General features: G+C 48.4%; 1 protein-coding gene across 1 annotated transcript in view; it reads left to right on the top strand.

Moving 5' to 3' along the window:
* The window catches only part of CATSPER4 (cation channel sperm associated 4), a 13,455-nt gene extending 929 nt beyond the window's left edge, over window positions 1–12,526 (top strand). The window contains 10 exon segments of the mRNA XM_014467341.2: window positions 40–82; window positions 85–110; window positions 3,845–3,946; window positions 8,098–8,195; window positions 8,365–8,485; window positions 8,679–8,812; window positions 10,153–10,327; window positions 11,006–11,214; window positions 11,511–11,673; window positions 12,261–12,526. Of these exon segments, the coding sequence (XP_014322827.1) occupies window positions 40–82; window positions 85–110; window positions 3,845–3,946; window positions 8,098–8,195; window positions 8,365–8,485; window positions 8,679–8,812; window positions 10,153–10,327; window positions 11,006–11,214; window positions 11,511–11,673; window positions 12,261–12,311 (1,122 nt within the window). The 3' untranslated portion in view covers window positions 12,312–12,526.
* Window positions 12,527–13,219: the final 693 nt, after the last annotated feature.

The following is a 13,219-nucleotide window of genomic DNA, read 5'->3' as shown; positions in this document are numbered from 1 at the left end:
GAATGTATGTCAAGCAGCTGCTCCACACTGACGTTTCAGCTGCTGCTGGCCATGCTGCTGGTGGTCAATGCCATCACCGTTGCGCTCGCACCAATTTCGTCCTTGGCCAGGTGGGATTCTAGCCTGACCTCTGCACCCACTGACCTAATGGGGGCCTGGGTAAGGCACTTCCCTCTCTGGGCCTCAGGATCCTCCTCTGTCCATGATGATTGGATTGGCTGCTCTTCGAGGGCCTGCCAGCACTGACCTTCCAGTGGTCTAGAGATAAAGGAAGACATTGTGGTGGAGGGGGCCCAGCTTTGAGGAACACATTGCATTTGTACAGGAAGGGCAGGGGGAAAATGGTGTGAGCAGAGGCAGGCAAACAGATGCCTTGTAGGGAAGGGTATCCCTTATTTATTTATAAGATTTTTAAAAATGGATTTTTAGATAGAGAGGAAGGGAGGGGGAGAGAACAAGAGAAACATCGATGTGAGAGTGCAATATTGATCGGCTGCCTCCTGTACTGGGGATCAAGCCCACAACCTGGGCATGTACCCTTGACTGGGAATGGAATTAGCAATCTCCTGGTGCATGGGAGGATGCCCAACCAAATGAGCCACAACGGCTAGGGCAAAGGTATCCCATTTTACTCACTAGTCACTGAGAGAGAATCGCTCTGTACCATGCACTGTACTCAGGGCTAGGGTTCCAGGTATGAACACAACAGATGCAGTTCTGTCTTAGACACAAACATGTCATTATAAATGCCTGCGTGTCAGAGCACATGGAGAAGGCATCAAACCTGATGGATTGAGGAAGGGTTCCTGGAGAAAGGGACACTTAAGCAGAGAATAAAGAATGAGTAGAAGTTGGCCAGGCAAAGAGAGGTGAGGAAGAGTGTTTGGGGGCAGGAGAAATAGCATGTGTGTTCTATGTGTGACACTGGTCTCGTGCTTTTTTCTTACAAGGAATATACAACATACATGGATTGTGCTATTTAAAAATCAATATTTTTTAAATGTTCAATGCGGTGGCTGATGAGTTCAGAACGGTGGTCAGGGGCAGGGCCTTTAAGTTATGTCAAGGAGGGTGGTCTTTATCCTATGTCATTGGAAAGCCAGGGAAGAGTTTAAAGCATGGAAGTGACATGACCAGGCATGTTATAAAACTGACCCTGTCTGCCACAGTGAGGGCTACGGAAGGGGGAGTATCAAGAATGGGAAACAGTGAAGCAGGCAAGATCGTGTTGGAGATGTTCAGGTGAAAGCTGATGGGGCTTGGACCAGGCTAATGGCAGTCGGTAAAAAGAGGTCACATGCATCTGAAGTTCCCTAGGAGTTGGATCCATGGGCCTTATAGATTGATTTACTTTAGAGCAAACACTTAGTGAGCACTGACATGTGCTGCCTCGTTTAACATTTGTCACCACCTCACGTACACGCAGAAAGGGAGAGCAAGAAGTTAAGTTTCTGGTGCTTTTTGTTGGGACATGGGGACATAGGATGAGCAGGTTTGGGGAGGATGCTGAGTTCAGTTTGAGTTGTGTAGAGTCTGTGGTGCCCATGCAGTATCCACACAGAGATAGTGAGGGGTTAGAGGTCAATTCTGAAATGCCTCAGCGAACACTGGGATGGAGGTGGTGACAAGAGAGTTGCCAGCATCTGGGTGGATAGTTGCCGAAGCTAAAGGAATTGATGAGGTTGCCTGGGGAGAGAGAATTGAGTGAGAACAGGCCAACACAGAGCTCTAGAGGAGAACCCGTAAGTAAAGGGCAGAAAGTGGAAGAGGAGGTACAAGGGAAACTGAGGAGAAGGCGTGCCAGAGGAGTGGGAGGAAACCCAGGACAGTGTACGCTCAGGGGAGTGGGCACAACGGCAGATGTGGCTAAGAGACCAGGCAGTAAGGACTAAGTACCCCTTGGATTTAGCTTTTATGACCTTGATACGGTATTAACAGAAATCCTATTGCTAGATTTGGAAGATGAGTAGATGGGGAGGCAGATCACACACATTGATGGATCATGAAATCAATTCAGAGTGCAGATACTAACATTGTGATATAGAATGAAATAGTAGGATGAAAAAGAATTAAATAGAAATTGAGAGAGAGAGAGAGAGAGAGAGAGAGAGAGAGAGAGAGAGAGAGGAGAGAGTTATGTTGTAAGATGTAAAATAGATTTCTTATTATGGGTCCTAGTCAAAAATGGCAAAAGCACTGGTATAGGATATGTGTCATGGAGGTCGAATCCTAGAAGCCTGTGAACGCCAGACTAATTTGAACCTTACCCTGAAGGTCATGGGGAACCATGGAAGTCTAGTGGTGGAGAAGGCAACTCTGATGTAGACATAGATGCCCATGACTTGGAGAAGGCAGGAGGACTATTTAGGAAATTCTTTCTATAAATAGGGGAGCCTATTGCCTTCAGTGGCCAGTGGGGCGGAACTGAGGTGACAGATGAGGGGACAGAAAGTCTTCCTTGTTATGGGCAGACATCCCTGGCCCATGATGCTTTTTGGGAATTTGGAACCCATAAAACTTAACCTCTCATCTGGGTTTAAGAAGCTCTGCCCAGCTGGTGGATGGGGGTGATGGCAAGGTGTGGTAGCAAGAGGCTTTCATGTGTGGCAGTGAGCCTTGGGGCAGAGTCTATTGGCCATGGAAGTGAAGAAAGGGAGGCGTCCAGGTGACTTTGGTAACTGCCAGGGTAGAGTCAGGGGTCTGGGAGCTATTAATAGAGTCACAGACTATAGTGGCGTCACAGCTTCGGGGGAGCTAAGGGAGTAGTATCTAGTTTGGGTGAAAGTGAGTTGGGGTTTAAACAGAATTCAGTCATCAAGTCATCTGGCCACAATCCATTCATCCAGAGAACATGTCCTGGAGGAGATACTCAGGAGCTTGGTCAGGTTGGCCTAGGGGATTTGGGAGCTGGAGCAGCAAGAGTGGTTGGGACAATCAGAGAAGAAAGGATGGAGCTTGGTGTCTCCTATCTCAGGGGCTAGGGCTTTTCCTCCCAATTCTGGAGCCAGTTCTGCCTCTCCCAGTCTCCCTTTTCCAAGTATCCTTAGTCTAGGGGAGCAAAGGTTTGTAGTCAGACAACAATCTATTTTTTTTTTAAATTGATTTTTAGAGAGAGAGGAAGGGAGAGGGAGAAAGAGAGAAACATTGATGTGAGAGCGAACTATTGATCGGCTGCCTCCTTCATGCCCCATAACAGGGATCGAGCCCACAACTCAGAATTGTGCTCCGCCTGGGAATTGAACTGGCAACCTTTTGGTGCGCCGGAGGACATCCAACCAAGTCACACCTGCCAGGGCTGGACAACAATCTTTACTGCTGTCTGACCTTGAGCACCACTCATTTCTCATCTGTAAGATGAGAATGCAGCCTACTTTTTAGGATGATGGTGACAGTAAAACAAAATAATGCATATGCGGTCTTAGCAAGGTGCCTGGCATGTACATGCAAAATGTGCTCTAAAGGAGCTACATCCCTAGCTGGTTTGGCTCAGTGGATAAAGTGTCGGCCTGTGGACTGAAGGGTCCTGGGATTCAATTCCAGTCAAGGGCATAAGCCTGAGTTTCGGGCTCCATCCCCAATAGGGAGATGCAGGCAACCAATCAATGATTCTCTCTTATCCTTGATGTTTCTATCTCTCTCTTCCTCTCCCTTCCTCTCTGAAATAAACAAAAATATATTTAAAAGTATATAAAATAAAATAAAAGAGCTACAAAGATGCTGAGGATGAGGAGCAGCAGGAATATGGGCCTTCCCTCCCCCCACGATGTCCTCTCTCCCTAGCCCCGCCCAGTCCCCCACTCCACTGACCTCTCTGTCCCTCTCTTTTTCTCTGTCTTCCATGTAGAGACACTATGAGTTGTTCTCTACCATAGATGACATTGTGCTGACCATCCTTATCTGTGAGGTTCTCCTTGGCTGGTTAAATGGCTTCTGGATTTTCTGGAAGGTGAGATCCTGGGCCCTCCCTGCCATCGCCCTTACCCCTCCTTACGAAGTGTACCCCGTCCAGTCCCCATCCCTGTGCTCCTGGCCCTGAAGATTGAGGTGTGTGTGTGTGTGTGTGTGTATGAGAGAGAGAGAGACTACTTCTGAGATGTCTGATATAGTAACTTATACTAGAAGTGCAGCCTCCCTGGGTCCCAGGCTCTGCTCCAGCCTTCCCCCATCCTGTGATCCTGGGAAAACCTTGATGTCCTTATATAGGAAATGAGATTGAGAGCATTTACCTTAATTTACAGGGTTCAAGAGTAGGAGTCAACAAACTTTTTCTATCAAGAGCCAGATAAAGATTTTAGGCTTTGTGGGCTCTCGTCTCTGTTGCAAACACTCGTCTCAGCAGTGGGAGCACAGAGAAGCTGTAGGCAGCACATAGGTGAATAAACATGGCTGTGCTCCAAATAATCTCACTCAAGGACACTGAGATTTGAACTTCATATAATTTGCATGTGTCACCACATGTTATTCTTTTGATCCCCCCCCCCTCCTTAAAAACAACAACAACAACCATTCTTAGCCTGAGCGTTCTACAAAAAAAGAGCTGCTGGTCAGATTTGCCCCTGGCCTAGAGTTGGCCCTGTTCTGGAGAATGTTGAGGAGCTGTCTCTGTAGGAATAGATCTGAAAGTTACATTAAATCAAACTCTTTGAATAGGACTTCAGGAGCCAAGGGATCAAACTCTTTGTTTGAATAGGACTTCAGGAGCCAAGGGATTTATTTGCCTTTGGGCATTTTCGAGAAGAGGCTTACAAAAAAAAAACAACACTACCCAAAAAAGAACCCTCTCATAAAAAGGAAGTATTTAAATATAGTTACTAGAACAACCAATTCGAATTATAAGCTTTCCATGGGTTAGAGGTTTCACTTCATAGAACACAGAATGTAGAATCTAGAACAAAAATTGTGAAGTCTGAATGTCTTAAAGACTGCTTTGGGCAAACAACACTTGTAAGGATGCTTATTAACAGAAAAAGGAGCCTGGCCGGCGTGGCTCAGTGGTTGAGCATCTACCTATGAACCAGGAGGTCATGGTTCAATTCCCGGTCAGGGCATATGCCCGGGTTGTGGGCTCCATCCCCACTGTGGGGCATGCAGGAGGCAGCCGATCAATGATTCTCTATCATCATTGATGTTTCTATCTCTCTCTCCTTTCCTCTCTGAAATCAATTTTTAAAAAAAGAATAGGATGGTTCGTATTGACATATCTCAGATACCTTGGTTTTGTGAACATTTCCCTGCACTGCTCTTTCAGAACTAGCTCTAGGATGCAGGCAGACATCTACTTACTAGGAGGGAACATTCCTCCTTCATCTTCCTGAGATTTCTTTCAGCAACACTTAGGGATTTGTCCCAGAGTGTCTTAGCACAGGAGACTTGAAGCAAGCATGAGGATTTTGTGTTCCTCCAAGCCATTCCATAAGCCAGGGTTTCTCAACCTCAGCACTACAATAATGACGTTTAGGCCTGGATACTTTTTTGTTGTGGGGACTGTCCCATGCATTGTCGGATGTTTAGCAGCATTCCTGGCATCTACCCACTAGATACCATTAGCACCATCCTTGTTGTGATAACCAAGAATGTCCCCAGACATTGCCAAATGTCATCTGGAGGGCAAAATCACCCCTGGCTGAGATAATGTTCCAAAACCTAACCTTTCCTCTGTGGCCAGGCTACCAGTGCCAAAAGCGAGGGCTGGTTAGAAGCTGTTTTTGCCTCCTTCCCCACTCCCACCCTTCCCCCTGGATCCTAAAACACAAAATCTGATCCCTGTTGCAAGGGTGTGGTGGAGGGGTTGTCGAGAGGAAAGAAAGGGATAAATACAGGGAAGGGAGGAAGTCTGGAAATTAACATCTCAAATATTACCCAGTCACATAGGGATCCCCAATTTTGTCCCCAGCTCTCCCCTTTTTTTTATCATCTGTGCGTGACTCCTTCCTTCTCCTCACCTCCACAGCCTATTAATCACTATTCCACCACCTAAATCTTTCTCAAATTTCTGCTATCCCTGTCTATGGTATGGCCATACCACCCTGAACCCGCCCCCCCCCCCCCATCTCGTCAAATTTCTCCTATCCCTGTTTTAGCTCTTGCTTTGTCTTCCCTCACCAGGATGTTGCTATGGCTTCCTGTGTCCCCACCTGTCATCAAAGTGATCTTCCTAAGGCACAAGCCAAAGTATCCTTGCTTATTTTTGCAGCCTCATCACTCCTGGCTGTTCCAGCTGCACCAAACTGCACCAAACTGCTTGTAGTTGCATACACACACACACACACACACACACACACACACACACACACACAGTGCTTCTCACCTCCATATCCTTGTCCATGCTGACCCCTGTCTATGCCACTTATTCACTTGCTTTACTTCTACTTACAGCTTAAGATTCATTCAAATGTCCTCTCTTCCAGGAAGACTTCCTGTCTCTCCCAGACTAGATTAGTTGTTGCTCTGTGTCTCCCTAATATTATGTGCTTATCTTTCTTGCTTAGAGTTAAAGTTTACTGCCTGTCCAACTCCCTCAAAATAAAATAAGCTGTGAACCCAGCAGTGCAGAAATCCTGTGTCTTCAGAATCTGGTTCAGGGTCTGGCATATAGTGTGTTTAATACCGGATGGGTAGAGGGATGAATCTTTAGACAGGCAGACTTGTGTCTCTTTGTGGATGTGTAGGCACAGACATTCTGAACTTGGGACACTGGGCAAGCTTGTGTTTATTAGACTACCCAAGGAATTTAAGAACATTTTTTTCATTAAAAAATATTTAGTGCAGATACATATTGGTCAAAACTATATTGAAAAGTACACACAGAATTCTTGCTTTCATTCCTTTCCTTTCATCCCTTTCTCTCCACCCCACCCTCTCTAGGTAATCTTTGTATATTTATAGTCTCTTGCTTATCCTACCTCTGTTTATTTTGCAATCATAAGCAAACAAGTATATATTTTTAGTCCTCCCTTTCCTAACAGTAACATACTGTTGTCACTGTTCTGCACTTTGCTTTTTTAAATATTTTAAAATATATTTTTTATTGATTTCAGAGAGAAAGGGAGAGGGAGGGAGAGATAGAAACATCAATGATGAGAGAGAATCATTGATTGGCTGCCTCCTGCATGCCCCCTAATGGGGATTGAGCCTGCAACCCAGGCATGTGCCCTTGACTGGAATTGAGCCAGGGACCCTTCAGTCTGAAGGCCAATACTCTATCCACTGAGCCAAACCAGCTAGGGCTGCACTTTGCTTTTGTCACTTAATGGATCTTGGCAAACTTTCTATGTCAATACATGAAGATCTTTTACTTTTCTTTTTTTAATGGCTCAACGGTACTACTCCAGTGAATGAATATGTAATAGTTTGTTCAACCGGGGCCCACTTGCTGGACACTTTGGTTGTTTTCAACCTCATACAAATGTCATTTTGTACTTGAACTAGAGTTTCTGTGGGTCAGGTGTCTAGAAGTGGGATCACTGGTCAAAAGGTCAATGCACATATTGTTTGTGAGATAGAGCAAAGTCCCCTCTTTAGTCATTGTGCTTGAATTTTCGTCTCTGGGAGTGCCCTTCCCCCATCCCCACTCCTAGATGAGTCTGTGCCTTATTGGACAAAGGGCTTGTAAAAATGTCCTGTCTCTCTTATACAGTGAGAGCTAGTTCACCTCTGAACTGGCTACTGAAGCAGTGGTCTTTCATGTTTTCATTAGTATTTATTTTCCTTTTATTATTAATTGGAGTGTGTGTCACACAAAGAATGGAGCATCCCAACACTCTCTTGTCACTTAACTGTAGGACAAGGCCATTTTCAGCAGTGCACCAACCAAGGGGGTGCTCAGCTGAGGAACTAGCTTGTATGTATGTGCGATCATACACTGTGTGTCTCTGAGACTGCACTTGGCTGTTGACACATGTATGAGACAGCAAGTGCATGCCTATTGGGTGACATGTTTTGTGGGCAACAGAATGAGTAACAACAGTGAATGGCAGATGATTGGCCCTGCTGTGAGAAGATCCCCTCATCCTTGGGGGGTGGGGAAGGCAGACCCAGGATGTCTCCATGGGCTGGGCCTGACAGACCCCACTGGGGCTGGCCCACCCCAACCCCCAGGACGGCTGGAACATCCTCAACTTCCTTATCATCTTTATCTTGCTCCTGGGGTTCTTCATTAGTGAACTCAATGTCATCTCTATCACCTACACCCTCAGGTGAGCTGGGAACTCTGGAGAAAAGAGGGGGACCTGCCTGGACCCTGGGGAAGAGATGGGGGGCTATTACCAACTGGGGGTAGTTCTGCCTGTCTGGGCAGGTAGGGTGGCAGTGTGGAGGAGGGGTCTGGGAAAGGCTGAGGGGCATCCCTGAGAGGCTCTGCTACAGGGTCCTTCGTCTCGTGCATGTGTGCATGTCTGTGGAGCCCCTGGCCCGGATCATTCGCGTCATCCTGCAGTCGGTGCCTGACATGGCCAATATCATGGGCCTCATCCTCTTCTTCATGCTGGTCAGTCTCTCCCCCACCCCAGCCATTCCCCTTCCCTGAACAGGTCATGGGTCACTGGGGATACAGGGGTGTCTGGAGAAGAGGAGAGGCTTATGGGCCCAAATCCCTGTGATTCCCTTGGCAGCGTTCATTTGTATGTGCTGTCTCCAAGGCTCTTGTGTGAAGTCAGACGGGTCTTCGGTCTCTCTGGCAGGTGTTCTCCGTGTTTGGGGTCACTCTCTTTGGTGCATTCGTGCCCAAGCATTTCCAGAACATGCAGGTGGCCCTGTACACCCTCTTCATCTGCATCACCCAAGATGGCTGGGTGGATATCTACAATGACTTTCAGTGAGTCCCTGGGAGGCTTCTGACCCCCAGCCCATCCAGGCAAGGCAGGGGCTGGGCTCCCATGAAACAAAATACCGACTGGAGAGGGAAAAGGGCTCCGGGTGGGTGTGGAGCTCCAGGGCTGGGGATGAGGATGGCCCAGCAGGAAACGGGTGTCAGGGCTTTAAAGGAGGAAAAGAGATCCCTGGTCTGGGGCCTCTGGGTTTGTGGGCTACTTGAAGGCTTGTCCCCTTGAAACTCCAACCAATCAAAGTCCCACCACAGGCCTATTCATGGATATTTCTCCCATCGTGCTAAATAGCCGGGTTGGCAGGCCTTGGGCACAGGAGCTGTCTGTGGTTGCACTAGCGCTTTAGGGCAGCCTCCCAGCCCACACTGGGGCCTACCAAACTGTCTGGACTCCTGGGAACCTAGGGTCTCATTTCATTGATTCTTAGACTCACTGCCCAAGGTCCCGTTTGGCCACAGATGGTTGCCTGGGTTCTGTCCTTTCCCGCTTTCCCATGAAGACTAACCCATATTTGTTTCCAGTCCGCTCCAGGGATTTGGGCCCACTGATGATATCTTTTTATTCCCTTCATATGAGAGTAGAAGCTCAATTGGCAAAGAGATTCTACTATCATTATCCATCATGATTTAGGTGGTAGAGAAACCACAGAGTGTGCAATAAAGGGGGACGGGGCTTCTGAGTCTTTACTCTACCACACTGGCCATATGGCCTTGGGCAAACTACTTTCCTAAGCCTCAGTTTCCTCATCTGTCAATTGAGGGTTACAATACAATATTAGCTATGTCATGGATTGCTGTGAGGATCAATATAAATCTCTTAGCATAGAACCTGGCATAGTACACACACACACACACACACACACACACACACACACACTGAGGGGGGGAGAGAGAGAGAGAGAGGACACACTATTATTTGGGGAATATTTTATGGGATAGTTATAATAGGTATTAACACATTGTATGCGGGAAACGTATTTATAAAACGTATAAATACGTTTCCCGCATACAATGTGTTAACAGTGGATGGGATTTTTCCTGTATATTTTCCTTCTGCTCTTTCTATAACGAGCTTGAATCATCTTTTATAATAAGAAAGAGTATAGCCAATAGATTAAACTTGATCATGCTGATGTACAAATCCCCACCTTGCCGGGTGGGTTGAGGACCCTGCTGTCTGGCAGTACAATTAGAAGTAGGCATTGGATCTCACAGTAGCAGTGAGGCAGCAGAAGCCCTAGTAGCCTTGAGATAATGTCCCCATTTCATAGATGAGGAAACTGAGCTCAAAGGGCCAGGGCGGTGACAGGGCCCCTACCTGCCATCTCCAGGATGAAGACCAGGGACTACGCAATGGAGGTTGCGGGGGCCTTCTACTTTATCACCTTCATCACTATTGGTGCCCTTATTGGCATCAACCTGTTGGTCGTCGTGGTGACCACCAACCTGGAGCAAATGATAAAGTCAGGAGAGCAGGGACGACAGGATAAAATAGGCTTCAGTGAGGTGAGTGAGATGGGGAGGGCAGAGGGAGGAGGGGGAGTGTATGTATGAGTGCTGACTTGAGCATAGGGGTACGTGTGTGTGTGCTCACACACTCAAGTGCCTGGAGCAAGCCAAGCCTGAGACCCAGAGGCATCATTTCCCACCTTGAGTGCGAATTTACCAACTGGGGCTTCTGAGGGCTGTGGATTTCCTAGATGTTTTATTTCTATGGCAACTCAAACTGGGTAGCCTGGATGACCTTAGGGCATTTAACCAATCTAAGCCTCGATTTCTTCTTCTGTAAAATGGGAATAATGATAGTACTTACCTCAAAGTACTATCCTGAGAATGGCATGGGTAAATGAACAGTACTTGACACGTACTAAGAACTCACTACATGTTAGCTACAGTATTACTTATTCAGGGTTAGAACCTCCAAAGGGCTGGGGAGGTGAATGGTGTAGTACTTCCCACAGTGTGGAAGTCACTAAGCTGTGAATTGGGAGCAGATGGGCTTTAGAAGTTTGCTGGGTAGGATTTAGCAGGAGCGAGAAGGCTAAGATTGGTTGAAGCTGAAATAAGGGACATTAGAATCCTGGTGTCCTAAGAGACTCATCCTCTCTGAAGCCAAGCAGGAAGGGGCTGGGGCAGGGGGTGCCGGCTGAGCTGTCTCTCCCCTCTCCGTTTCCCCTTTCCCAGACAGATATGGAGGAGTACGGGAACACGGACCTGCCCCTGGTGCACTGCGAGGTGGCCCGTTTGGAGATGTCTGGCCTTCCCCAAGAGCCGCTTGTGGGAGGCCCTCTGTCCAACCTCTCCGAAAGCGCTTGCGACAACTTTTGTTTGGTGCTCGAGGCGATACAGGAGAACTTGATGCAGTACCAAGAGATCCGAGATGAGCTCAACACGTAGGGCGTTTACTGGGGGTACCCCTGAGTCCCGTGAGTTAGGACTGAGCAGAGCCTCAGATTCTTCTGGCCTTATGTCCTCACCATTTTATACTGTGGTCCTTGAGGCCCAGAGAGGTGAAGTGGCTTGCCCATGGTTCTCCAGCCTTTTGGAGGAGCTGGAATCCAGACTTCCCGGCTTGGCCTGGATCTCTATCAGCGTGAAGAAGGAGGGTGAAGGGGGCGGACACCAGGGAACAGGTGGGAGGACTGCCCCTTTTTCCCCTACCCTGAACGGCCCACCCCTCCGCCCCCAGGATAGTGGAGGAGGTGCGCTCCATTCGCTTCAACCAGGAGCAGGAGGAGGAGCTATTGCACAGACCCTTGTCAGTCCAGTCGATGGAGAGCAAGTCCTCCCTGGACCTGCATGAGATGACTAGCCAGCAAGACTTGATCACTGCGCTTGTCCAGATGGAAAAGGTACCGTTTCCCTCTCCTACCCGATCTGTGCTCACCCCGCCAGCCTACCCAGCCCCGCCCCGCCCAGCCTAGTCTCTGAGGAATTAGTCCAAGTTTGTCTATTCCTAGGCCCGCCCCCTAGACTCTTAGCCCCAGCAGTCACGGCCAATCGGCCAATCTGGTTAGGTTCCACCTTTCCTTCTTTAAGAAGCCCGGGAATCCATCAGATTCCTCTCATTGAGCCACTTCTGATTCTAGTGCCCTCAACTCTACCCTTTCTTAGAGAGGCTTGAGCCAGCTCCGTTCCTGCTTAGTGGCAGATACTTATGCCCACTGATGGCAAAGGACCCCTGGGTCCTGTCGAGCAGGAAGCCTCTTGGGGAGAAAAAGGCACACACACACATTAGTTTCTGCTTCTCACACCGTCTGACTGTGACTGTAAATCTCCACAGCCTGGGCTCCCAAGCCCAGAGAGGACACTAGGCAGGCTAGACATATGAAGGACTTCCTTGGGAGGCCTCCATGGGGCAGCCTTGAAGCTGGAGGAGGGGAGTAAGGAGCATCTGCCATGGCAGGGTAGAGTACTGACAAGACCTCTGGGTTTGCAGGTTCAGGAATCTACCACAAATTTACCTAAAAGGAAGAAGAGCAGCCGCTGAGAGGGCAGGAGGGGAGCCAAGGGGCCTGTGCACACATGCCCAGCTGCTGCATCTTCCTGCATCCCAAGCCTGACTTGGCTAAGCCTGGCCTGAGCCCATCCTCTCCCTTACACCTGGGGTGATGCCTGGAGCTATGGAGGTGGTGGCCTCTCTAGGGCCTGTGCCCGTGAGTTCTAGGTCTAGAGGAGCCAGGATGGAGAAGGACGCTGGATGAGAGTGGGAGCCCTACAGCAAGAAGGTGCTGGCCAAGGCAGCCAGGATTTGGCCTAAGTAGGGGCACCCCTGGCCCCCTGCTCTAGGCCAGAACTAGATGAGGCCTCCGTGGGCCCAAGAACTAAGAGGAAAAAGCTGAGGCCAGTAAGGCTAGGCATCTGTGTATTGACAATAAAGTTTTATGTTGGCATCAATGTGTCTGATTTGTGGATCTCCAACACCTTGGGGCAACCTTGCCCCAGGTCTGATGGGCAAGACTGATCTTGCCCCTCAATAGCCTGTTTGTCTGATGGGAAAGTCACTGACTGCCCTCCAGAGCTTCCAGTCCAATGGGAGAGAGAATCTGCACCCTACATGACTGTGACTAAATGGTAAAGATACAATCATGTGCTTAGAGACCTAAAATTTGGTGGCTGGGAGCCCCTGCCTGATGCAGGAGACAGTCCTACCCACTCTGTCTGAAGGCAGAAGAGACTGGTCCTCATTCTGGGGAATTCTAGTCTAATGGGGTCACCATTGACCAAGTCATGCAGGTACAGGAAGCTCCATCTTGGGGCAATGGAGAATGACAAACCAGACACCATTTACTGCCATAGTAGGTCCCAGACTTAGGCAATGCAGAGAGTCTGAGAAAGCTGTGGCCGTCACGGGCAACAGGAAGAGATGTGTTGGAGGACAGGATTCTGGTCCTTAGG

The sequence above is a fragment of the Myotis lucifugus genome, unplaced genomic scaffold (assembly GCF_000147115.1).
Source record: "Myotis lucifugus unplaced genomic scaffold, Myoluc2.0 scaffold_389, whole genome shotgun sequence".
NCBI lineage: Eukaryota > Metazoa > Chordata > Mammalia > Chiroptera > Vespertilionidae > Myotis > Myotis lucifugus.
This window is presented reverse-complemented; position numbering and strand designations above follow the sequence as displayed.